The sequence below is a fragment of the Pipistrellus kuhlii genome, unplaced genomic scaffold (assembly GCF_014108245.1).
Source record: "Pipistrellus kuhlii isolate mPipKuh1 unplaced genomic scaffold, mPipKuh1.p scaffold_m20_p_2, whole genome shotgun sequence".
Classification (NCBI taxonomy): Eukaryota; Metazoa; Chordata; class Mammalia; order Chiroptera; family Vespertilionidae; genus Pipistrellus; species Pipistrellus kuhlii.
In genome coordinates, this window is record NW_023425515.1 from 36,172,848 (window position 1) to 36,199,881 (window position 27,034).

Sequence of the window (27,034 nt, forward strand, 5' to 3'; positions counted from 1 at the left end):
CGCAGAAATTTACGTTCTTCTGATTTTTTTTTTTTTTTTTTTTTTTTTTTTTTTTTTTTTTTTTTTTTTTTTTTTTACTGTCTAGAGGTGTGCGTTAAGTTACATTGAGCAAGAAAAACAGCTCCAAGAAGACGCTCCTGTGGATGCTGGCTCACCCTTGATCACCTGAGGATATGTCCTCATCCAACTACGTAGGCGCCAGGAAGCACTTCCTGGACTGGTCTTGCACCCACTGGAACGGAGTCCGGCGGGACCTACCCATCAGCAGCGGCACATCCCCATCACCACCCACACCCCCACCCCCAACGCGGGGTGCTGGCGGAGGAGGGGCCAGCCAGGCCGGCCTTCGCCATGACCCACGGCGCCAGGAGGTGCAGGGAGCCCGCGCCCGCCCGCAGCCCGCGCCGTGGGTGGGAGAGCCTCCCGGGCGCCGCGCCCCCGCCCTGCGCCGCGCCCCTGATTGGGCCCGCTCTCCTCTGCCCACTCCGCCCGGCGGCTCCCCAGGAGGAAGCCGGCGAGTCCGGCCGCGCCGCCTGCACGGGCCGTGCCCAAGAGCCAGCGGGCAGGCTTTGTGTTGGGGACCGGAGGCCTCTGCCTGGACATCGGGAGGACAGCCGGCCTCCGGTAGGGAGCTGGGGGCGCTGGGGGCGCTGGGCTTGGCTTTGGTGAGTTTTGCTTTAGGCGCTCTTTGGCTCTTTGACGTGCACCGGGCTCGGGGGCAAAGGCATTGGAGGAGGTGGTGATTCCCCTGTCCGCCTGGCATTTTTTAAAAACGCGCCGCTGAGTGATGCTTTAGTCGCCGGCCGCGTTTCCCTCTCTGGTCGCTGGGGCTCCAGAAGCTCCTGGCAGAGCGGTGTGGCGGGACAGTTCTCTCCACAAGGAAACAAAACGATGGGGCCCCTGCAGCCCAGCCCAAACCTCCCACCTCCCGGGGAGGAAGGAGGAGCCGCCGCCGGTCCCGAACAGACGGATGGTTAAATCGAACCCACTTCTCCGGAGGAAGCCGTTTTCAGACCAGTTGCTTCAGGGTAATTAACTCGGGATCGACGGTACGATTTTTAAAAATTGCTCTCTCCAGCCGACTGCGTCCTGAACGGGTTGGACCCCACCCCCACCCCCACCCGCGCCCCGGGGAGGCAATGGGGTCCTCCCTCCTGTTCTGACCGCTACGTGGGGGGAGCTCCGGCACGCTTCTGGGGGAAACCTCAACTCCCTGAGGAGTGTGGTGCTTTGTGCGCGGGGAACCGAGACCCGGAGCCGCTGTCCGGTCCGCCGTCCGTGCGGGCTCGGGCCGCGCAGCCTGCGCCCCGCCCCGCCCCTGCCCGGCCAGCCGCCCGCCGCGCCGCGGGAGGGAGCAGCCCGGGACGGAGGACAGGAACCCCGCCGTCTCCTCCGTCCGCCCGGGACCGGACGAGGCTTCCCCTCCGGGGAGGGGAAGGTGGCGAGGAGGTGAGGGCGCGCACGGTCGGGAGGGCGGCTGCAGGGCTCCAGCTCGGAGTGCGCGCCCGGCCCCAAGTTTAGGCTTGGAAAGGGGTGGTCAATCCTCGGATCCCAGGCTCGGCCCCTTCCCAATCGTAAAGCTTCCATCCCAGGCTTTAGGCTTTGGAAGGGGTTCCCCCCGCCCCTGGCTGGGCGCCGGGAAGCGGGGGGCGGCCCCCGCGCGCCGCGGGGTCGGGCCGGGGCCGCGGGCAGCGCGGCGGGAAGGGGGGCGCGTTTCCTCTCGGGCGCCTTTGTTCGCTGCTGCTCGGGGCGGGCGCCGACCACCGCGATCCCGGGCCGCGTCGCCCCCCCGGGGCCGCCGGCGCAGGGAGACTGGAGGGGGCCGCGGAGCTCCGCTGGGGTAAGTGTCCCGGGGTCTGGCGGCGGGTCCCCTTCCCGGGGGGGCTCCTCCGGCGACGCGCCCGCCGCGCCCCGTCCCGCTGCCGAGACCCGCCCGAGCGCGGGAGACCCGAGGCCTTCGTTTCCGGCCGGGGGGGGGGGGGCGGTGTCCCCCAACCGGGGGCTGCGGGGGTGCGTACGGGGAGGAAGCTTGCGTCGGGTCGGGGTGGAAACTAGGAACCGACAGACAGAGGAAGCTTTCGTGGCTGGAGACATGGAGACGAGGAAGCGGGCAGGCTGGGGGCGCTGGTGAAGGAGACCTCTTCCTAGCGGGAAGGTCTCTGCCACTCCTTTTTTTTCTTTCTTCCTTTTTTTTACTCTGCTGAAGTTCATGTTGCATCCCAAAGTGATGTCACTTTGGGATGCAACATGAAATTCAGCAGAAAGTAGCAACTTTTCATCGGATTCTGGCTACACACCCCATATTTTTTTTCTTTCCCAGTGTTGGTTTTCATAGGTTATGTATGGGTTAGGTGGGTGGTGGCTGGTCGCTCATATTTAGGGTAACTCTCCGATGAAAGGACAGCTATTAGAACTGGACTTGTTCCTCTGCGCCTTTATTTTGGGAAACGTTGTTGCCTGGTCCCTATTGGGGGGGGGGGGGGGGAAAGATGTGAGAAGCTGAAACTGACCCAGAAAAGGATGACTTGAAGGTGGTAGTTGTATTAAGTCGTGGCAGCTGAAAGGTCCCATGCTGAACTTCCTGAAAGGGGACTGATGGGCGATGAGCAGCTAAAGATTTACTTTCTCAAACCAAAATTTAGGGTAGATTTTATCTCTTGTTTCAAGGGATGGGGGCTGCTTTTTTTTGGGGGGGGGGGCGGGGTCAACTCTTATTTTAAAGCAAGATACACTCCATATCTAAAATATTTCCTGTATTTACATAAAATGATCCTTCTCTCTCCCACTCCTTCTCTCCCCGCCCCCCTCATTCCCCTGTCCCACAGGCATTCTCCTGAGTATTTACTGAGCACCCTGAGTGTGAGGCTGACTCAGTCTAAGCCTCACGAGTCCTCTAGGGGCTCACCCTGACCCCTCAACGTGGGGATGGGTGCCATGACAGGGGGAGATGGAGCCAAGCTCAGAAACTGTTCCCCAGGAAGTGAGAAACGAGAGATGATTACAGATAATAGTATGCGGAAGAGTGGGTGTTGAGTGGAGGGGGGCAAAAACGAAAGAAAATGAGAGACATCTGTAATACTGTCAACAACAACAAATGTGGGGAGGAAAAAAGAGGCATACATGATATTGGACATAAATGCTTTGGCCCCGCCCTGCAAAAAACAATCTCAAAAGGTGAAGAATTTTCTAAATAAAGTGTAGGCTGTAGCAAATAAACTTTATATTTCATTAAAATGGAGATCGAGTTTCCCTTTTATAGGAGACTGATTCAAATGATGAGATTGTAGGGGGGGGAAACTTTCTCTCATATATAGAACAGCTTGAATCATAACTCATGGGTTTTGAAATGGGTCATCTTTTAAAATGGGTCACTCTGGCTGAATCATTGCACTTGGTGACTTTCAAAGCATAAAAGTAGAGTTTTTTTTGAGGATCAGCTGTACTAGAATCTACGCAACAAAACGGCATGGTAGTAGAAAGAAACTGGCAGAAACTCAGAAAGAAATGGTCTCAAAGTAACAAAATGTGTCCTATCCTTTAGGAATTTTGTATATGCTCAATTGAATAGATCTAAGGTTTGCATGTGATGTTACATAGTATACCTTTTTTTTTTTTTAAAGGGGGAGGGGGGCAATAGTTCCATAGCCATTATTTTATTCCATTGTTAGAATAACTTCATGAGGAGATGCACATATTGTATCTGTGTTCTAGAACCTGAGGCACAGCATCTATACTGATAATAGTGTAGTCATGACCAGACGGACACTCGGTCACCAGGAAATGCATGGAGAACCTCTGGGTTCTGCCCCCGCAGCCCACAGGCTTCTATCACAGCAAGGCTGGCGGCCCAGTGGGCAGGGTAAGGCAGGCTCAGACAGCAGGGCCTGGCTGCCAGGCACCGTGGCGAGCGAGAGAGCAGGCCCGCAGACAGCAGGGCCTGCCAGGCACAGCGCACCGGCAGTCCCCCTCTGCGTGTGAGCTGCAGAAGAAACACCTTTTCTGACCGCTCATTGGCTAACCTCCCCTTATGCCACCCGCAGAGTTCTTGGTAACTTGGGTAATAAGAATTCAAGAAGGTGATCTAGGGTTTTTCCACCTCACTCCTGGAGTTAAAAAACGAAGGTTTGCTGTGAGAGGGGCTAAGAAATGTCATATCCTGCCCTAGCCAGTTTGGCTCTGTGGATAATGCTTTGGCCTTCTGACTGCAGGGTCTGGGATCCATTCTGATCCAAGGGCATGGACCTAGGTTGCAGGCTCCTCCCTGGCTGGGGCCCAGGTCAGGGATCATGCAGGAGGCAACCAATCTAAGTGTCCCTCTCACCTTGATGTTTCTTTCAGTCTTTCCCTCTCTCTTCCACACTCTCTAAAAATCAATGGAAAAATATCCTCAGGTGAGGATAAAAAGAAAGAAAGAAAGAAATGTCATATCTTTATGAAAGAGACATCTTGAAAATGCCTAAAGAAAGTTGTTATTTTTTTGTGGTGAAGGGACTTGGAGTCCGTGTTGATGAAAACACCTTGGTGGCTGCAGCGGCCAGGTTGCACTGGGACACTGACTCACGCTGGTAATGGATACACACTGGACACATCACTGACGCCTTCCCAGCATCCCGCCTACCACACAGACAGTGAGGAAATTAATATTTGTTGCATCAATTAAATGTAGGCATTGCCTACTTTCAGGGCTGCCCCGAATAATGCCCAAAGTAATAGGTAGGTGCTTAATAAAAGGTAGTTAACTTAGTATAATATAATAAATGCTGATTATATATACACCTTGTGTTTGACACCATCATTTTTGTATGCTGTAGACCTTCAATCCAATGTTGTTTCCCAAATATAATGTCCAGAACAGGACATAGGAACTGCCTTCGGACAACAGGCTTATATGTATAGTTTATATAATAGGTTTACATTGAGTTAGATTGTCAACTTATTTCTAAATCACTAGTTTTCATATCGGAATTTGACCTCAGCTTTGTAGGACTCTTTCATTTCATCCAATACTTATTCAACAAATACTTGCTTAAATCATGCCCTCCGAGTCCTATACTTTTTCTCCTTCCCTCCTTCTCACCTCTCTTTTTTTAACCCCCTTTGCCACTTCGTCTCCCCTTCCTTAAATACTCTCATCTTTTTTTGTGGAGGAAAGGCTTTATGCACCCAAAGGACACGGACTCATGAGGTCCCAGGGTGCTCTGGGATCAAGAAAAGGAAGGAAAGCCGAAGCCTGTTTGGCTCAGTGGATAGAGCATCAGCCTGAGGACTGAAAGGTCCCAGGTTCGATTCCGGTCAAGGACATGTACGTTAGTTGCGGGCATATCCCCAGTAGGGGGTGTGCAAGAGGCAGCTGATCAATTATTCTCTTTCATCGATGTTTCTGACTATCTCTCTCTTTTCCCCTCTGTAAAAAAAATCAATAAAATATATTTAAAAAAAAAAAAAGGAAAAGGGAAGGAGGGAAAGTTGAGGTGGAGGGTCTGGAAAGGGGTATGTTACAAAGAAAATGAGAACAAGCTCGGGCAAGATGCAGGCGGGAGGGAGCAAAACATAAGCGACCCCAAACTTCAGACAGAGAAGCAGGTTCTTTGCCCTCTTGGGTCACTTCTCTTGCTTGGCCCGGCCCCACCTGCTCCCCTCCCTCCCATCCTGGCGGGAGCTCCGGAAGGAAGGGCAGGGGAGGAGCTCAGGGAGGGACCAGGACCTCAGCTGGAATTTATGGAGGTTACGCGGTGAACCCCAAGTCTTGGGACTTCAGTTCCTTCTTCTGCAAAATGGGGAGATGAGGTCTCCCTCGAAGGTTATTGTGAGAGGTAAAGGGTTAGAACGTGTGTAAGGCATTCCAAACGGGCCTGCCGTGCAGTAAACACACCCGTGTTAGCGATGGTTTCTAGAGTGGGCAATGGAGAAGTTTGCTCCTTACGTGGGCAAGCACAGAACAAGAATTGTGTCTAAAAGAGCAGGCAGTCCTGTCAACCAACAACTGCTCAGGAATGAATACAGAAGGCCAAGCCTAGAAAAGCAAATGTTTGACCTTTACGAGGCCTACTTTATAGTTCAGCTTCTTTGTTTGTTTAAAATTCTGTATACTCAGACTCGTTACTGGAAATTTTTAATGACTTTTAATATAACTCCTGGAATATAATAGTATCTAGTCTGTAGTCCTGTGTTATCAGTTTCCCTGGCACCTGTCTTTACTTAGGGCCTGTCTTTATTTGTTTGTTCACTTGATATTTCCCTGTCTTTATTTTGCCCATAAGCAGCAAACAGAAATCTATACCTTTGTATGACCAATAAAGAAGCATGTAACTTTATATGGGTGAGGCGTATTACTGGATTCACATGCTTGGTTTTATAACCTCGCTTCTTCTCTGTCCCACATCTATGTTTGCTGTGTTGGCATTGAAAGACTTTGGACCAACACTGAATCAAGAACTGACTCCTTAAATTTGTTTTTTTGTGGAGGGATAGCAACTCCAAATAACTTCTAATCTTTGTCCAAGGTTTGAGCAAAAATGTCATCGCTACTTAACAGCCACAAAAACACCTAAACATAACTGTTGGGTAGAATTTTTTACAGGCCTTATATTGAAAACAATTAATTTTTTTTTACTTTTTTGAGAGAAAGAAAGAGAGACTAACAACTTGCCCTAACTGGGAATCAAACTTGCAACCTGGGTATGTGCACCAACCCAGAATCAAACCCACCACCTTGTGGTATATGGACAATGCTTTTAACCAACTCAGCCACACCAGCCAGTGCAAAGCCCAATTTAATTAAATAATAAAATAAAATCGAGAAAATGTGTGAGTTGTGTATTCAAATTTCAGATTGCTTCCTTGAGCAAATAAAATAGGTAAAGAGTACTAAACATAAGCCAGTTGTGTGTTTTCAGCACAAATTGCTACGACTAATGTAATATGAAAAATCTATAGAAATCAAATTATAGCCTTTCCAGCAAATTCAGGGCTTTTTATTCCTGATTTCTTCTATTGATAACATGGCAGTTTGGCTCCTGAGGATTGGTCCTAGCTATGTTTCACAGGGAAGAGAGGATCAGACAAGCCAGGTAAAAATTCTTAAAATGAAAAACAAAATGTAAGGTAAAGAAGGGACAGAAAATATCCTTTTTCCTTTTGTGATATGCTGAGACAGGAAACAAAAGTTGTGTTTCCCTGAGACTTTGGCATAAAAGTTTAAATGTAAAAGGTATATACTATAGTTTTTAGGCTTTAAAAAAAAAATTTTGTAACTTTCTGGAGGAGCATCGTTAATTCATAATCATACTTGCATCCCTTTTCAGTGATGCTGGCCTGACTTCAGTGTGCCTTAGAGAGGGCATGGGGAGCCTGGAAATCCGTGACACACCTGGGGGCGAGAAGCTAACAATGTGCGACTCTTCTCCTTTCTCTCGGAGGCAGGAAGTAAATGCATCAGCTAAGAGTGAGGGAGAGACGTCGGAGAGGTGGAGACTTAGCATGTCTGGTGAGGAGACTGCGAGAGAGAGAGAGAGAGAGAGAGAGAGAGAGAGAGAGAGAGAGAGAGAGAGAGAGAGAGAGAGGTCGGGACAAGTGAAGGACAGCCACACGGCCCGGAGTGCCCTGCCCACAGCTGGGTATGGCCATCGGGACAAGTGAAGGACAGCCACACGGCCCGGAGTGCCCTGCCCACAGCTGGGTATGGCTTCCTGCCTGGGTGTCACACCTTCCCCAGCAGCCTGGCGGGTGTGGTAGGAGCAGAGGAGACGGGGTGACCTGAGGTCTGGGGCTGTTGGGGTGGAAGGACGGGAACCGAGGAGAGGAGGGCGAAGGGGCCAGATGGTCCTCACCCGAGGCAGGGAGGTGGGTAAGAAAGGCCAGGAGCTCGCTGGGTGGGGTGAGGGAGTTGGGGGCAGGGAGAGGTGGGCAGACTGTTCTGAATGAATACGTAGAGGTTGTGGGTGAAGGTGAGAGTACTGGAGGGTTATGTGTACTTGAACTTAGAATGTACAGGGAATGAAGTCGTAAAGAAAGGGTGTGGCGGGGAGGAAATGTGAACCCCATGGTGCCTACATCATAAAATAAGGGTTCCTTACACTTCCGAGTGTCTCCTTTATGGAGAGCACCCACCGCATCTCCAGTCCTGCCTGCCTCCTCCTCATGACCTGCAGGACTTCTCTACCCGCTGTGTCCCCAGCACCTCACACTCAATACAGACCTAAAACCAAACACGTTCCGCTCTCACATTAACCAATGAAACCAGTTTCCCTCCTCTACCAGCAGTGCTTGAAACTAGATCCCACTCCTCCTCCTCCCCCCTCCTCCTCCTCATCCCTCTCCTCCTTTTCCTCCTCCTCCTTTTCCTCCTTCTCTTCCTCCTCCTCCTCCTTTTCCTCCTTCTCCTCTTCCTCCTCCTCCTCCTTTTCCTCCTTCTCCTCTTTCTCCTCCTCCTCCTCCTTTTCCTCCTCCTCCTCTTCCTCCTCTTCCTCCTCCTCCTCCTCCTCCTCCTTTTCCTCCTTCTCCTCTTCTTCCTCCTTCTCCTCCTCCTCCTCCTTCACCCCCATCCCAGGTCACTCTGCTGCTGGGTTTCTGCTTTCCTTGAGAGGATCTGAGGGTCTTCTTGATCCCTCCCGCCACCCCCGCCACTCCCACCACACCGGCTGGGTCCTCTCCACCTTGTGCTGTGTCAGCACAAGGCCCGATGAGCCAGTGTCCTGGTCTGAGTCCGTCCTGCCGGCCACTGCCAGATCAGTCCGAATAGTAAGACAATTACCAGCTACACGCAGACAGTTATCAGCAAGGAAGTCCTGTCTGTGGCTTCCCATGGAACTGCATTTCCTCTAAATCCTACTCCACACACACTCTCCAGTACACCCATCTTCACCACCACAGGCCAGTGCCAGATCAAGAGACTGTTAAGGACTCTTGTTCCTTCTCAATCCGAATACTGCAAAAAGCTTAATTCATTTAAGTACACATAACTCTCCAGTAATGAAAACACAATCTTCTGTGACTTCCTGCCGCCCTGAGCACTCACCGGCTCCTTTGCCTTATTATCAGGGTCCTGCCTGGGCAGGCCCCAACCTCCCTGCTTTCAAATTCATCCCTGTCTCTCCAATATTGGCCACACGGCGATTCTTTCCTTTCTTTCTTTTTATTTATTTAATTTTTTATTTTTTTAAATATATATTTTATTGATTTTTAACAGAGAGGAAGGGAGAGAGAGAGCTAGAAACGTCGATGAGAGAGAAACATCGGCCAGCTGCCTCTTGCACACCCCCTACCGGGGCTGTGCCCGCAACAATGTACATGCCCTTGACCGGAATCGAACCTGGGACCTTTCAGTCCGCAGACCGATGCTCTACCACTGAGCCAAACCGGTCTCGGCCCTTTCTTTTTAAACATTTAAAAAAAAAATATGTGTGTTTTTATTGGTTTCAGAGAGGAAGACAGAGAAACATCAATGATAGGAGAGAATCATTGGTCGGCTCCTCCTGCATGCCCCATAATGGGGATGGAGCCCACAACCTGGGCATGTGCCCTTGACCGGAATCAAACCCAAAACCTTTCAGTCTGCAGGACGGTGTTCTATCCACTGAGCCAAACCAGCTAGGGTACTGGTCGGCAAACCACATCCCACAAACCCCTCAAGTGTGGCTCTTCCACAAAACACCACACGCGGGCGCGCACGTACAGTGCCACTGGAACTTCGTGGCCCGTGCACGGAAGTCGGTTTTCGGCCTGGGCGAGCCTGTTTTGAAGAAGCGGCGTTAGAACACTCAAGGGGCCAGAGAGACGTGTGTGGCTCGCGAGCCACGGTTTGCCGACCACTAAGCGAGGACGATTCTTTCCTTTCCTGCCTGAAAGAGACAGCCTTCCTTCCTGCAGCCCACCTCCTGCTTGTCCTCCGGCCCTCGGCCCAGCTGTCACTCTCTCTCCTCCCCGGGGACTCTCTGACTGTGCCGGGAGCTGACACGCGGCCTGCACCTTCTGTGGAGATTTGATTGTCACCCCTGGGAGCTATGCTTTCGTGTGGGCACCATGAGGCTTGTCTCAACCAGATTGCAGATGCTCTCAGGCGGGAGACTATAAAATACTACTGCACGGCTCCCCCTGGGCCTGGCACCACCATTTCCATAGCGAGGACTCAGGTATTTGTAGGACTCCCTGAAACATTGGACACCGAGGTTGGTTAGCTGGAACTTATACTGCACACCTCACCATCCTGATTAAAACTTCAAAATGTGTAGCAGGTTTGCATGATATTTTAGGATCACAAAAGGAGACTCGACAAAGAAATGAACTGACGGCATGGGTGGCTTTTTTAAAACGCCGCGGGACAAATTGTTGAAAATCGGGACTGTCCCGCCAAAAGCGGGACATCTGGTCACCTTAGCAAAATCGGGGGTCGTTTTGGGAAACTGGCAGCCTGTACGTGCACTAACTGGGTTTTTCCAGCAGAGTCTAAGGAGCTGTGCCCCGCAGTTAAGAGTAACTGAGGGGCACAGCTCCCAGACTGAAAGGTATTTGGGGTGGGGTCTGCCACCTCCTCTTCTTTCTGATGCTCCTACCTCTGTTCTTTCTTCCTCTGACTACTCCTGTCTATTAGGAAGGAGGATATTAAGGCTATCTGTTCCTTCTCCATCCCAATAGAAGCAAACCCAAGTTACATTCTGAATATTTGCATATTTCCTTTACGCGGTTCTTTGTCCTGTTTCCCATTTCCAGTAGGCTCTGAGTCACGGGAAACTTCTCTATCCCCCTCACTGACCATACAGTGATATCACCTCCCATTTGCAAGTCAGAGTGCCGTGAGGGGCACCCGAGGTCACACCATAAATCTGGCCCCAAAGCCCGGCATTGGGGTAGCCCTGGCGTTTCCAGCCTGTGGGTTGGTCCCTGGGCCGAGCTGCGGGCACACAAAGGAAGCTGCACCCGCAGCATTCTGGGTGGCCGGGCTGAGCTCTGCGAGCTTTGTCTGGGATGGCTTTGTTTCCCGGAAGGCCCAGCATGTTCTTTCTCCAGGCCCGGCAGGTCCGTGTGGGCTTCTGCGCGGTTCCCTTTCCTGCAGGCTGAAGGCGGGAGCCGGAAGATGTGCTCTGGAGAAGCTGTAAGACTGCGAGTCAGAAGAGCGGGGGGGCAAGTGCACACCTGCATGGTCTCCGTTTGCAAAGCCAGAGTAGGGGCAGCATGGTCTGGTTGTCACTAGGGAATAGATCTCTTGCTTTTGGCTTGGGAAAGGCCGCCTGGTGACTAAGTTCCGTTTGGAGGCGCCCGGGTGTTCTTTTGTTAGAGAAAAGAAGCTGGGTGCTCTAAAGGAGGCGTTCACCTTTCCCAAACCTTCCCCTCGTCCAATCAGGACGGCCCCTGGCACATGTTTCTGATCGATTCGCCGTGCAGGTGAAGAAATCTTGTGTTAGGGCTTTACGTGGGGCCCAGAACCTAAATAAATAGCGTAGGTCACGAGCTTCGTGACAGGTGCTTTGTCACTTTCTCATAAAACTGTTCGGACTCTCTGTGGTCGGCTGGGAACAGTGGGGGAACTATAGGAAATTAAGGTAAATACACAGGTGGGGCGAGCATGGGAGATAAAGTAAATGTTAGGGGCTGGCTGCTAGGTGGTAGCGATGTTAGCAGCAGCAACACACCCGCTGGATGAGTGATAGACCCCAGTTCGTTGGAGGGGTTCCAGGGCCTCTGAGTCACGTGGACACGAGGAAGCTGAGGAGTTAGGCTTGTGGACTGATTGTCTCGCAAGAAGGTCAGACTTGTCAACCACTGTGGAAGCGGGCCACGGCAGCCAGCGCTGGAGCAGACTGAGCACAGCTGCTCAGAGAGGGGACGCTAGTTTGTGCCTGTGGTTCCGAAGTGCACGCCTTTGTTTCGGTTCCAGGGTCTTTGGGAGGGAAACCGCAGGTTGGATTCAACTGAGAATTTTCTCTGAATTGTTTTTTTTTTTTTTTTTTTAATGTATTTGTATTGATTTCAGAGAGGAAGGGAGAGGGAGAGAGAGATGAAAACATCAATGATGAGAGAGAATCATTGATCGGCTGCCTCCTGCATGCCCCGCTACTGGGGATCGAGCCCACAACCTGGGCATGTGCCCTTGACCATAGTTGAACCTGGGACCCTTTAGTCCTCAGGCCGATGCTCTATCTACGGAGCCAAACCTGGTAGGGCTATTCTCAGAATTCTTAAGCACACGCCGTCTTAAAAATCTGCTGTGAATAATTCTCTGTTCCTTTGTGGTAAGCCTCTCATTCCTTCAGTGTGTCTGGTGGAGGGGGCCAACGGGGACTTCAGCCTGCAGAGGCGGGCCCTGATCGAAACAAGCACCCTGATGCCTGAGAGGAAGTCTCCCCAGGTCCCCACCAACGAATGTGACTTCGCAAATTCAGGCAGATGCCAGCCTCAGACACGGATGCTTCCTGCTGCCTTTTGTCACCCTGCTTAGCGCATGCCGTCTAGGATCAGCCAAACCAAGGCACACATGGCTGATCGTTGGCCTGTCCCTGATGGCAGTATTTCTCTCCCTTTGCAGCTGCCCCCTTAACATGGAGTCATCTGGGTGAGGGCAAGTGTGGCTTGAAGTCCGAAGGAAACACCGCAGCCAAGGTGAGGAGGGCACGGCAGGACGCTCACAGTGTGTGCCCATGGTTTCCCATCAGGTGCCAAAGGGTGGGGGACCTGAGGATGAGGTCTTTGGGCACAGACGTGGGGCCTTTGCCCTGAAGCTTCAGACGGGGGTTCAGCTCCCCAGCCACCCTGGACCACGTGGAGCTTGCATTGTCCGTTCCCTTTCAATGTATAGAAGGCCCAGAAGACTGAGGAGTTAACCCAGCCCTTCAGGGGGGAAGGTGCTGTCTCCGAGTGGTGGAAAAAGAGAGAGGGCATATGGCTGGCTGGGCATCCTGACCCCTAGGCCTTCCCAAGTGACTAGCTGCTGGACTGAAAGGTGGCTCCACCCCCAGCATGGTGCTTTTCACCAACATCCGGAGATCACCTATTTTTAAAAAATATTTTACACCCCCTACCGGGGATGTGCCCGCAACCAAGGTACATGCCCTTGACTGGAATCGAACCTGGGACCTTTCAGTCCGCAGACCGACGCAATACCACTGAGCCAAACCGGTTTCGGCTATTTTTTTAAAAATATTTTATTAATTTTTTTTTTTTTTTTTTTTACAGAGAGGAAGAGATAGGGATAGAGAGTTAGAAACATCAATGAGAGAGAGAGAAACATCAATCAGCGGCCTCCTGCACACCCCCTGTGGGGATGTGTCCACAATCAAGATATATGCCCTTGACCGGAAACGAACCTGGGACTCTATCCACTGAGCCAAACCGGTTACGGCAGAGATCACCTATAGTGTCAGATGTCAACCTGCATGCTGAGGGTAGGCTATCTACAGCCTCCTGCTTTGCATGACGGAGTTCACAGGGTGCAGTCTGATAAAAGTGTCAGTACTGGAAGCTCGGAGTGGGAAGGTGCCAGGGTCATTCAGATAAGAAACAGCTCTGGTCTCAGTTCAGACTTCCCAGAGATAGACATGGAGCTCAGTCAGGATCAGAAGACTTCTTATTGGCAAGAGGCAGGCTTGCCGGCCACAGCACTGCTGGTACAAAGACTGGCGTGTATGAAACAGCACGTGTGGCTGTGTTTTTAGCCAATCATTTGGTATTGTTGGCTCGTGGAGAGCACCTGACGGGTTTAAAGAGTTCCATTGGCCCCGCCTGCGTGGCTCAGGGGTTGAGCATCAAATTATGAACCAGAAGGGCATGGCTCAATTCCCAGTCAGGGCGCATGCCCAGGTTGCAAGCTCAGTCCGCAGTGTGGTGTGTGCAGGAGGCAGCCAATCAATGATTCTCTCTCATCACTGATGTTCTCTATCTCTGTATCCTTCTCCCTTCCTCTCTGAAACCAATAAAAAAAAATGTATATTTTAAAAAAGGGCTCTCAGTTAGTCTCCTGGTTCGATCTGAGTTTTAGAAAGGTCATTGATTGGAGAGTTGGCCAGGGGTAATTTAGTCTGCTGCTCTGGTTTTGGTGAGAAGTGATGATGACATGAAGGGGGTGGGGGTGGGGGTGGGGGTGAGGTATGAAGAGAGATTTAGAAGAAGCAATTCGCAGGATTAAATAACTGGATATGGAATGGAGGAAAGGGGAGACTTTCAGATATCTGACATAGATGCATGAAGTATAGTCAAACACAAATAAGGAGAAAATGGAATCAGCAGGTTTTAAGGAATAAGATAATAGAATGGGTTAGAAATGGCAGTCTTGTGTCAGGTAATTATCTCTCCTCTCTCTCTCACTATATATATATATTAGATACCTGGTGCACAAAATTCATGCATGGGGGGTCCCTCAGCACAGCCTGCACCCTCTCCAATCTGGGATCCCTCTCCCAATCCAGGACTGCTGGCTCCAAACTGCTCACCTGTCTGCCTTCCTGATTGCCCCTAACCACTTCTGCCTGCCAGCCTGATCACCACCTAACTGCTCCCCTGCCAGCCTGTTTGCCCTCAACTTCCCTCCTCTGCTGGCCTGGTCACCCCTAACTGCCCTCCCCTGCAGGCAGGCTTGATTGCCCCCAACTGCCCTCCCTTGCAGGCCATCTTGTGGTGGCCTTCTTGTGTCCACATGGGGGCAGCTATCTTGATCCTGTGTGTTGGAGTGATGGTCAATCTGCATATTACTCTTTTATTAGATGGGATAGAGGCCTAGTGCATGGGTGGGGGCCGGCTGATTTTTCCTGAAGGGTGTCCCAGATCAGGGTGGGGGCTTTTTTGGGGCATGGTGTGGCCTGGATGAGGGGCCTGTGGTGGTTTTCAGATCAGCCATGCCCCCCAGCGACCCAAGACTAGATGTGTTTGGGATATATTTATCTTCTATAATTGAAACTTTGTAGCCTAGAGCAAAGCCAAGCCTTCTGCTCGCTCTGTGGCAGCAGCCATTTTTTGTTGGGATTTATTCACCTTCTATCATTGAAACTTTGTAGCCTGGAGTGGAGGCCTAGGCCAGCCAGGGCAGGTGGAAAGCTTGGCTTCCTCTGTCACTGTGGGCAACCCTAGTCTGCTCCCTCCAGCTCCGTGGCTGCCTCCATTTTTCTTGGGATTTATTTTCTATAAATGAAACTTTGTATCCTTGAGCGGAGGCCTGGGCCAGCCAGGGTGTGTGGAAAGCTTGGCTCCCTCCATTGCCGGGGGTATCCAAGCCTCCCTCTTGCTCTCTGTGGTGGCAGCCATCTTGGTTGGGGATGATTTGCATACTTGCTCTGATTGGCTGATGGGTGTGGCTTGTGGGCATGGCTTGTGGGTGTAGTAGCAGAGTGATGGTTAACTTGCATTTTACTCTCTTATTAGGTAGGATGTATATTCCCTTTTAATTTACATAAAGACTTTGAGTTAGGCAGTGTTATTCCAATTTTTCACATTTCTGAGTTAGATGCATGATATAGTGCAACAAATAGTAGGTGGCTGATCCCATGCTGGTCAGATTTCCAGACTACAAATACAGCACTTTTTGGCTGTAATCCTATGGCTTCCTAGTTTTGAATATGTTAAATTTGAAGTACCTCTTGAGTTTCCAAATGGAAAAGTACAGAAAGAACTTGACTGCATAGATTAGGACCTCACAAAGTCATTTTGGTTACAGAGAGTTTTGACTCTGCTTTTGAGAAACATATCTGAACTCCTTGATTATGAACCTTGATTTTAAAAAAGAAAATCCTCCTTTAATTCCTTCCTGGCCTGGGGAAAGCTTTATTGGATCTGTCCCTTTTTCATCATTCATCTATTCTGCCTTGAACTGTATAGTTACTTTCATCCTATTTCAAATCAATATAGTCTTGGATGTACCCATTTGAGAGATTTAAACCTTAAGTATATAAGATGATAGCCATTTTAGAGGGCTTTTATTTATTGATTTTTTTTTAAGGTTGAGGAGAGAAAAGGGGCTCTGTATTTTGAATGGGAAGAAAGTAGAGAGTGCTTCTTTCTTTTTTCCCCTCTACACCCCTTTAAAAAAAAATAAACAGCTGTTTGTTTCTTCAGCTGTATATGCTTGCTGCCTCGTGACCCCATCCAGGTCAGTCCAGTTACATTTAGTTTGTAAGGAATCAGGAGTAGTTCATTTCTTTTCGGCAACCCATTCACTTGTCATCTTTTCTCACCCCAACTCTCACAGGCTACGCGTAACTTCTGCAGAGGGGAGTACAGGGGATGCCTGCTCGAAGCCAGTCACCGAACTCGATGAATGATGCCGGCGTGGGAACTTAATGATGTGCCAGTGTCCTCATTCTATCGTGTGTTCCGTTCTTTTGCAATCTCAGCAAAAATGGTCTTCAAAGAAAGTATTTTGTGACATAAGAAGCTCCTTTTCCATTTGTCATGACCAGCCTGTCTTAAGATGAACATCGGTTCTACAGAGTCTGCAGTTTTGTGGTCTCGAAGAAGCAAATGCCCATTTAACACGGAGCCTCACTAAAAAAACCGACGTCAGAATGTTTGTTAGTGGCAGACGAGTGAAAAAATGGCAGTTTGTCCAGTTATTTGCCACTTGTTTCATCCTGAGCCTTATGTTTTTTTGGGAACCATTTGATAACCACATCGTGAGCCATATGAAATCCTACTCCTACAGATACCTCATCAACAGCTACGACTTTGTGAACGAGAGCCTGTCTCTTAAGCGCAGCGAGGATGGGGCTCCTCACTACCAGTACCTGCTTAACCACAAGGAGAAGTGCCAAGCACAGGACGTCCTCCTTCTGCTGTTTGTAAAGACGGCTCCTGAAAACTACAACCGACGCTCTACAATCAGGAAAACATGGGGCAATGAGCAGTATGTTCGGTCTCAACTGAATGCCAACATCAAAACTCTGTTTGCCTTAGGAACACCCTCAAACCCACTGACGAGAGAAAAACTGCAAAGGGAATTGGTCTGGGAAGACCAGATGTACAACGATATAATTCAGCAAGACTTTGCCGATTCTTTCTACAATCTCACTCTTAAATTACTGATGCAGTTCAGCTGGGCAAATACCTTCTGTCCACATGCTAAATTCCTCATGACTGCGGACGATGACATATTTATTCACATGCCCAACCTTATTGAATACCTCCAGAGTTTAGAACAGATGGGCGTTCAAGACTTTTGGATTGGCCGTGTTCATCGCGGTGCCCCTCCCGTGAGAAACAAACACAGCAAGTACTATGTCTCCTATGAAATGTACCAGTGGCCAGCCTACCCTGACTACACTGCTGGGGCTGCCTACGTGATCTCTAGTGATGTGGCTGCCAAAGTCTACATGGCCTCACAGACACTCAACTCTAGTCTTTACATCGATGATGTGTTCATGGGCCTCTGTGCCAATAAAATGGGGATAGTACCACAAGACCATGTGTTTTTCTCGGGGGAAGGAAAGACCCCTTATCACCCCTGCATCTACAATGAAATGATGACATCCCACGGACATGTTCACGACCTCCAGGACCTGTGGGAGGATGCCACAGACCCGAAAGTGAAAACAGTTGCCAGTGGTTTTCTTGGCCAGCTATACTGCAAGATGATGAAGATAGTTCTCCTTTGCAAATTGACCTATGTGGACACATACCCCTGTAGGGCTGCCTTTGTCTAATAGTACTTGAATGTTGTATGTTTCCACTGTCACTGAGCCAAGCCTGGATGAAAAAAACCTTTAAATGTTTGTCTACACCTTACATGAAAGATGAATATGAACAAAACAAAGAAATCTTTTGAAAGTGCAGTCTCTCAGAATTTTTCTTTGATTGTAGAAGCTATTCAGTATACGTTCTCTACTTCATTGCCTAAATCCATTTCAAGGAATTTATATGTAGAAAAGGTTTGTGAAAACAAAACTAAAGGGAAATTCAGGTTCTCGATGCCACATGAATATTTGCAGCATAAAGAAGTTATTAAGGAACCATAGTGTTAGAATGACTGCATTGGAAAGTACCAACCAAATGTCAAAGAAAGGAATATATTGTTAAACTAGGTATACAACTTAATTTTTATTAAAGAGCACTTGATGGAAATGGTGGAGGCAGCAGAGGATTGGCATAAGAGAAAGTATTGCACTTGGTAAAAGCAAGCCTTGTATTTTTCAGAGGAGATTTAGGAAAATTTATAGCAGGTCCTCAAATATCCTGGTTTTGTCAAGCACCATTTTATTATAGCATTGATGAGATTTTGTAGGAACTTAACTCTTGTTTATATCAATTAGCCTATTGTAAAAATTTTTCATTACACATTGTTCCACTGCAGTTCCAATTATTGATAATGTTAAATGAGGACTTCTGTACAATTTCTTTACAAACAGCCAAATCACTTATTGTCACATCCATGTATCAATAGATAGTGTTAGGGCCATTTAAAACATATTTATGTCTCTCCCCCCCCCCCTCCCACACACAGTTTAATATAAAATTGGAGAAGTCATTAGCTCTGCCCTAACTGGTAATGTTATATATATATATATATATATGATGTAGAAAATGACACAAAACATGGCAGCTTGCTACCCATAAGATCCCTCTGTAGGAAGAAATCATTGTTAATTCAAATAAGCTGATATTAACTTTAATTCAATGAATTTTTCAACTGGTTCTTAAATATTCATATTGATCTGTTTTTAAGGTAGTTATTTGAATGTAGTTTGCATTCAAATAAAATAATGAAGACTTCCAAAGGAAAGGTAGAACATTAAAATTTTTTCTTTATAAATTATAAAATAAAATTCTTAATACCTAAATTATTGTAATGGTTACTAAAATTAGCCTACACCTCCCCAACAAGGTCTCTAAACCACAGTATTTTGTTCCAGTTTCAGATTTTAAAATTGAGCATATTAAACATCACACCAAAACTACAGTATCTTTAAAAAAATCAATTTCATCAAAATAACCATTAGACGAATCTTTGGCTTTTAAATATTTTAAATTTGAAGTCAGAATGAAAGATAGAAAGTTGTCAGAATGAGATTGAAAGCATTTATAAAGCCACATCCCATATAATAAAAGCCTAATATGCAAATTGACCAAACGCAGAACGATGGGTAGAATGACCTGTCACTATGATGCACACTGACCACCAGGGGACAGGTGCTCAACACAGAATCTTCCCCCAGCCTGCAATCCCCAGGCCAGCCAAGGCGGGTGCCAGCAGCCCCCAAACCCATCTCCCTGCCAGTCGCCCCACGGATCGGCCCTGATCACTGGCCAGGCCTAGGACCCTTCCCATGCACGAATTTCGTGCACTGGGCTCCTTGTGTTCTTTATAATCAAGGAGGTGTGGCTGAGGTAGAATAGAGTAACTTGTGACTTCCATTTCTTCTACAAAGCAGGGCAGAAAGGTGCCACAGTGCCAACAGCCTCCCCTCACCGCAGAAAGAACGGGATGATGTCTGTTATTGGGGGGGTCATGTGAAAGCCAAAACAGCAACTTCAGCAAAAGCAGTTGTACTGATTATAGAACCTCTGTCTGCAGAGGTGCTTGTTAGGGACAACGAGAAGTCTCTCGTGTAATTAGATGATGTTTGAAACGCGAAAAACAAAAGAGAACTAAAAAAAGAATCCTCAGTAAACACAGCTAGATGATGGCATATATAATTTTTTTTTTTTTTTTGCAGGTAGCTTTTTAATGTTTACAGAAATCTTTCTATTTTGAAATTTGAGGCTTGTTTACGTTCATTGCTCAGATAATTCAGAATTTTTAAATAATGTCAAAACTACAGTGTCAACCATTGTAGTTCGTAGTTCCCTTCCGAGTAGATTCGGGTTTTTAGATTACAGCTTGAAATTTCTGACCAATTTAAAAAACAAGAGGATAAAAGCACAGTTTGACAAAGCAGATTTATAATTAATTTTCACTACTTGAGCCTCTAACAACTGCTTGCCTTTTGGCCATACAACACCCTGTGTAGCTGTACTTGTGACTGTTTAAATGTTTCTTTGATTGACAATGTCAGCATCTCCCTGGCCACTGAAATGATCTTGTTTGTTTACAGCAATACTTCTGTGAAACTATTATTTATTTGTGAAAGAGCTCTCCTCAACTGTGTTCATCTTTTTCTTTTTGCTTAAAATAGAACACATTTAAATTTAAAGGAAATATGAAGGCACTTCCTTTTTTAATAAGTAGGAAATTGCCAGATGCTTCTTTCATCAGACTTAAAAGTACTGAAGAAGACTATTTGTAAATACAATATAAGGATTCCCACCTTTTAAAAAGGAAGGTACAACTTTGGTGCTCCAATGCAGGGCTGTCTGCAAACTCATAAACGAAGGGAAAATAAACAAGCAGCTTGGATGGTCACTTGGGTAGAAGATGGTTGTACACAGTGTTATTGCTAAAAACGTTTTTACCTCTTGGTGGTTTGCATCTTTCTTTTTTCGTATTAACTTTATACCAAAATGTTAAATATTTATATTATTTGAATTTTGCTTATATGTTAAAATAATTAGTGTTTTTTTAAATAAATATGTGATTTACAATAAACAACTTGAAAATTGTCAGCAGATGTGTATTTCCACAAGGGTTTTTAAACTCCTGTGTGATCACCTTTTGTTTGTATCTAGTCAGCTTGTTCTTTTCATGTCAGAGGGGCCTATGGTACACAGTCTTACTCCAACTTGTTGCTGTACCTAGAATAGATGTGTTCTTCGTACACTGGAGCCCCTAAAATGCTCCTTTTGTTTGTTAAATGACTTGGGTTGGAATGTCTAAGTGAGGGAACTCTAGATTGTTTAGGTTGGGCTAGAGTAACATGTAGCCATAGTGTCTTAAGACACCATTTGAAATGGTCCTATTTTCCTTTTATTTGATATCCTTACCCACCTCAAAATAGATTAAAATTTAGCCCTGGTCTTTTAATGTCAGCAATATTCTCAGATTCCTCTTGGAGTGTTTGGTGCTTCAGTACATTTCTACATGGTATGTTCTCATCTGCTTTTCACCCAATTCCTGCTCACTTCTTAGAATAGGCTGTGAGTCATTCTGTATATATTTTTTAAAACTTGGAAGTATCTGAATTATTTGCTTGTAGTAAAACTTTTTACTTGCAAGGCATGGTTGGGGGTTTGTAGTTTGGACTCAAATGACGATCCCTTGGAAGAATTAAAGAACTTGACATATACCGTATTTTTCGGACCATAAGACGCTCCGGACCATAAGACGCACCAGTTTTTAGAGAAGGGAAATGAAGAAAAAAAGATTCTGAAACAAATAGTGTCCTAAAATATTTTATGTGCATTAAAACCCAACATCACAGTCATAAACACATGTAATCAACCCTGTAAAGTAAACAGCAGCATTTAGAACCATTTTAGAGCCGGGCAAGCACACAGAGACCACACAGAGCCGGGCAAGTAAAAAAACTTTTTTTTTTAAAGTATATGTGTAGGCTATATTTGGACCATAAGACGCAGGGACTTTTTCCCCCCACTTCTGGGGGGAAAAAAGTGCGTCTTATGGTCCGAAAAATACGGTATGTGGGCTTCTGTTGAATGCCATAGCTGCAATGAAAATCAGACCAGAGAACTCTTGATATGCAAGGCAATTCATTCTGCTGTAATAATCAGGAAGGATAGGTGCTCCCTGGCTGTTTCCCTGCAGTCACCACATGGTGCACTGAAACAAGCCTCGGTCACAGCTTTCTCTCTGGTAATCCTCTGCTCCAGACCGCCAAGGCTCCTTACTGCCCCCAGCATCAAGTCTAGTCTCTTCTACCTGCTCCCCACGGCCTTACCTAATGTTCCTTTCCTTCTTCATTCCCTGTAGCTTTATTTTTTCCATTGCCACTATTATCCATCACAAATCTCATTCCTGACACGTGGGTAAGTTCATTTCCCTTGCCAAAAACATTGTCTCCTATAGCTACTGAAATCTTGGCAATGCAAACTTAACTGTTCTATAAAGCATCTCCTGCCCCCCTCAAATATACACTTATAAATGTATACTTATCACATATATTACTATTACCTACTAATTGTTTCATGTGTGTGTGTTTTTTTCAACTAAAACAAGGTAGGGACTTCACAGTGCTTAAAAATCATTTTTCAAATATAATAAAGTAATGTCATCTTGGCAAGCCATCCAGAAATGAAACAAAGATTCATTACTCAGAATCCTAATGGACATTATCTGACATAACATTTCACCTATGCTACTTAAAAGTTTATAATTTATTTGATAAAATCTGAATGCTTGTCATATACCAAGCATATTGTATCTATCAACTTCAGCTCCAACAAATTATAAACTGTTGCAGCAAAAATTAGTGATTTTAAGGTATTCAAAGCTGGTGGTAAAAACAGTAGTCTTATAAATTCTATCTTATGCTTAATCCACTAGCTATTTTTGCCTTTTTCAAAGTTCTTTTGCAAGAATCATAAAGATATTTTTTGTTTCATTAAATGCTGTAACTTTTCCTTTGTAGTTCTCATTAGAAGTATGATTGAATAGTCTACTGTAAATTAATAAAACAATTCACTTAATTGGACCTGTTTAATTAGTCAAATTAAATGAATTTACTTACTAATTTAATTAATAGTTTAATTAAAGGGCCTGTTTAACTAATACTTTTATAAAGATAAGATTTGTAATTCTAGAAGTAAAATTATAAAGATAAAGGTAGGTAGGTTGTAGTGATAGTTAGAAAAGTCCCAAAAGATACACCATCACTTGAGAAAAACGAGAGAACACTTTGCCACGTACTGCTTTTCAGAGACAATTCAACTATCTACACTTTCAGATATGCCGAATTCAGCCATTTACTTAGACTCAAAGTTACGTTTCCAGCAGTAAGAGCCTACCTGTTTCCTTAAAGTAAAAGAATATCAAGTAGTCAAATTAATACTGGCTTTAATCAAGAAGCAAGTTCCTAAAAATGTTTGTTCATTCATTCTACAAGTACTTTTTAGAAGCATGTTAAGAGCTAAACATGACAGACCATGGGAATAAGAACAACTCACAAGTCAGTAAGTCAAATGGTGTGAGCATAAAAAATGTGACGAGTGCTAGAACCGAGGCAGGTAATGATGGGGATTCTAAATAGAGGATTTAAAAAAAAAAAATGAATTTCCCCTTCTGCTTTTGGTCTTTTCCACTGAACTGCTGAGCATTCACATGAATTGCAAACACCTTTCAGTCTGCCAAAAATAGCATTAAGTTTGTGTAAATTGTGTCTTTTGGGGACCTACTGCCTTTAAGTAGGTTTAAACCAATAATTCAATTAATAGCAACAATAGTTGGCATTTACTACTGTCTTGATAATTCATGTTTTTAAAACACTGAGTATCTTTAGAAATGTGGTTTATAAGATGTCATTTTCAGGTCTTGCTTGCTGCTTTTATGAGATCCATGGGTTTTTGTTCTCAGGTAGATAAGTGAAGGTTAGTATATAGAATAATTGTGATTTTATCTGGGAAAGATAAGTGATGAGATTTAAAACAGAGGATACTCTACCCTATCCCTCCACCCCAAGGGATTAAAAATGACTCTCTAAAGGAATCTGCAATCTTACCTGCGGGGGGAAAGATTTTCAGGACTGTCAGGCTCCTCCTGCTCAGGGTTCTCCCCATCACGACTGCATTCGAGTATTTCTTCATTCTGACGTGAAAGAGAGTTTGGTAAGATACTCTATGTTATTTGTGAGGGAGCACTAAATCTGTATCTTTCTTTCCCCCAAGTTCTTGTTTTGGTATTGATTTTGCTTTTACTTCTCCAGATGAACATCATATCCAGTTCTTCATCCTTTCCTTTCTGTGGATCTTCACGATGCCCTTAGGAACACTGAAAACTCATCCTGAAAAGCACGTATTCCTTTTTTCTTTATGATAGGCTATTAACATTGTTCTCCTCCCTCTTCCCTGATGATTCACAAAAAAAAAAAAAACAAAAAAAAAAACGGTTCAGAGTTTGAGCTAAAAGATAAAGAGGTCATTTGACAAAATATCTTCATTCCTATTCTTCTCTTTGGGTAAGAAATTAACATCTGGAGAAGTTTCGACCTGCCTGAGGCCAGAAAGAGCCAGAGGCAGAGAGGACATAAGTCTGGTGTCCACTTTCGCAGGCTCCGTATCACCTGTCTGTACTAGCACTCCACCTCCGAAAGCAGCTGGTCCCATAGGATGTGCAATGTGGCCACCAGTGCACGCCCGAAGCCAGTTGGTCCAAAGCCCTGCCACATCACATGCCAGCTGGGACTTTGGGCAAGGTCACTGAACATCCTAGCACGGCCCCTATGCACTGTCTACCTCAGTAAGACTGTGGCTCTTTTTCAGAACAGTACTAGGCATTTAATTCTCAAAAGGAGGCAAGACTTCCTGCTCAGTTTGATATCAGGAAAATATAATTTTAACAAGGATGTGAATTGGTATAACATTGGTAGCATGAGCCTATCATAAAAGTGTTAATAAATAACAAGCAAACAGACAATGAGCCATCATCTGAGTTCTTCTGCCTGCCAGGTTCTGTTTAAAGTAGTTATTTTACATTCTATAAAAGAAAGGATAGATTTGGAAAGGGCTCTCTTGCGAAAGAATCGTTCAGGAAAATTTAATGAATAAACATAAACATTCCTGGTAAATTAGAGGTGGAAGTTGAAGAATGAGCTTTCCCCGGACTAAGAAACTGATGGGAAGTCTTGCAAAACAGGTGGGATTTAGATGCTTCTCAACCCATTGGCTGTAAGAAGATAGTCCTCTCGCTCGATTAGCAGCAAAGTTAAGGTTCCCTTAGTATCCACAACGCCAGCCACAGGGACAGCAATGAAAAAATGTCCAGTAGATGAAAGGAAATCACAGGTCTTCCATCTTTTTCACAGATTTCTTCTTGAATCTGGTATCACATCCAGAAAGCAAGCTAACAAATAAAGGAGTATTTGGGACACTAATTTTGCTAATTTAGCTCTAAACTACAAAGGGAATCTTACATTCCAAGTTTATATATGTATTTTTTCTTTTAAAATAGGATACCATTTCAGTAAGAATCTAAATTTTTCATTTTCTCTATTACATATAGTTGACCAGAGACAAGGATATTTCCCCCCACTTATTTATTTTTTTATTTTTATTTTTATTAAGGTATTATATAATATGTGTACATAGCTTACCAATCCCCACACACACACACACCCCCACTCTCATACATGCCCTCCCTTCCCAGAATTTTTCGTCCATTGGTTATGTTTATATGCATGCATACAAGTCCTTCGGTTGATCTCTTATCTCCCCCATATCTCCCTAACCCTACCAAGGATATATTTTTCATTTCAGTTAATATACAGAAGCAAATACCAATCTCTGGATTCAAACCAATGTAGTTACTTTCACCACACTACCCAAGACAGCTCTTTGTTCACATTTTCTAGATGATGTTGAACTAATTACCATGGCAGTTAATGTTCCATTGCATCCTTTTCTAGTTCTTCCTGAAATGCCTGCTGGACTTTGAGCCCCAGCCTTATCCATCTTCGGATCCTTAACATGAATCCAGGGCCTTCGTGTAGACTCTACACTGTAGAGTAACAGCTGCTATTAACCAAACTTCCTCTCACTGTGAAACTGCTGCTGTTGATAAAATGAATTGTGCTCTTCCCAATTCTATTGATCTTTGTAAGTGTGTGGTGAATTGTAGGGTCTCTTATTTCATGACAGCTTAGTGATGGGAATATAACGATGACTCAAGGTGTAGGTATGGATTTTGTCATCTTTTACACTAAATGATGACATCCCTCTAATTACACTTTCTCGTGCATGGTGTCCTCATGAGCTTCCCGAAATGCTGGGGCATGGACTGGGTGTGTCAACCCATGTTCCTGTGGCTACACGTCAGACAGCTGATGTCAGGGTAGAGGAAGAGTCCTCTGTCAACCGTTTGATGGAGTACAACACTGGTACGATTGAGATGTGATGGGAAGGAGCCACAGCAGGTCTGAGGACTACTTTAAGAAAAACCAGCAGTGAGGGTTGTTAACTACAGGCATACCTTTGAGATACTGTGAATACTTTACGGCAATAAGGCAAGACTCAAAGTAAAGTAAGTAGCAATCTTTGTGCTGGTGGAGGATCTTGCCTTCAATTTGTAAAAAATGGAACATCTGTGAAGCATAATAAAATGAGGTATGCCTGTAGACTAAGGTTTTGCTACGGTTTAGACAGATTAATGTTTTAGTGCAGTGGCTTTCAAGTTTTGACCACACCCATAAGAAAAGCATTTACATCATAACACACACACAATTGCTGGCACAAAGCTCCTAAAACCTTTGGAATTTCCTAAATAAGAGCAATAAAGATTCTTGATAAGTCATAAGAAACCCTTTCAACCACACCTGAGTTTAGGTTCATGAGGTGACTTCTGGAAAGGCCCTAAGGATGGGTGCTGGTTACCAGTGAAACCAACCACATAATTAGAGGGTTTGAACTTTCAAGTCTCCCCCCCACCCCCCATCACTACCTCACAGGGAACAGAGAGAGGCTGGAGATTGAATTCAATCAATGGCCAACGGTTTAATGAATCATGCCTGTGCAATGAAGTCTCCATAAAAACCCAAAGAGAGATTCCTGGTTGGTGAACATGGGGAGACTGGGGTAGAGTGGCTTACCCAGAGAGCATGGAAGTTCTAGCACTTTCCCACATACCTTCCTTTATGCGTCTCTTCCATCTGTTGGTTCCTGAATTATATCTTTTTGTAAGAAACTGATAATCTTGTAAAATGTTCCTTGGAGTTTTCTACGAGCTGCTTGAGCAAGTTAATCTAACCCAGAGACGGAGCCCTGGGAACCTCTGATCTACAGGTGATTCAGTCAGAAGCACCAGTGACAGCCTGGACTTCTGACTGGTGCCTAAGAGGGTGAGGGAGGTTTGTAGCACTAAGGCTTTAACCTGTGGGATCTAATGCTATTTCCAGGTAGATGGTGTCAGAATTGAGTTAATTGCTTGGTAGTGTTGGGGAAACACTTGGAGTTGTCCACAGGGCATCCCAGAGGGGGCATCTTCTCAGCCAACTGGTGCCTTCAAAGGGAATCAACCCAT

General features: G+C 45.9%; 2 protein-coding genes across 7 annotated transcripts in view; one reads left to right on the forward strand and one right to left on the reverse strand.

Annotated features, from left to right (window-relative positions):
- The window catches only part of MCF2L2 (MCF.2 cell line derived transforming sequence-like 2), a 186,295-nt gene that overhangs the window by 58,390 nt on the left and 100,871 nt on the right, over positions 1–27,034 (reverse strand). For all 3 annotated transcript variants that reach the window (XM_036445322.2, XM_045583728.1, XM_045583729.1), the window contains one exon: positions 23,523–23,608. In XM_036445322.2, the coding sequence (XP_036301215.2) occupies positions 23,523–23,608 (86 nt within the window). The remainder of the gene's footprint in view (positions 1–23,522; positions 23,609–27,034) is intronic.
- On the forward strand, positions 473–20,511 carry B3GNT5 (UDP-GlcNAc:betaGal beta-1,3-N-acetylglucosaminyltransferase 5). Of its 4 annotated transcripts, none has more exons than XM_045583730.1 (3): positions 473–624; positions 12,521–12,594; positions 16,169–20,511. In XM_045583730.1, the coding sequence occupies exon 3, from the start codon at positions 16,485–16,487 to the stop codon at positions 17,616–17,618; it is 1,134 nt and encodes a 377-aa protein (XP_045439686.1). In that variant the 5' UTR covers positions 473–624; positions 12,521–12,594; positions 16,169–16,484; the 3' UTR covers positions 17,619–20,511. The 4 variants fall into 4 exon arrangements, with proteins under 4 accessions (XP_045439686.1, XP_045439689.1, XP_045439688.1 ...); XM_045583731.1 differs by lacking the exon at positions 473–624 and adding an exon at positions 1,350–1,449; XM_045583733.1 differs by lacking the exon at positions 12,521–12,594.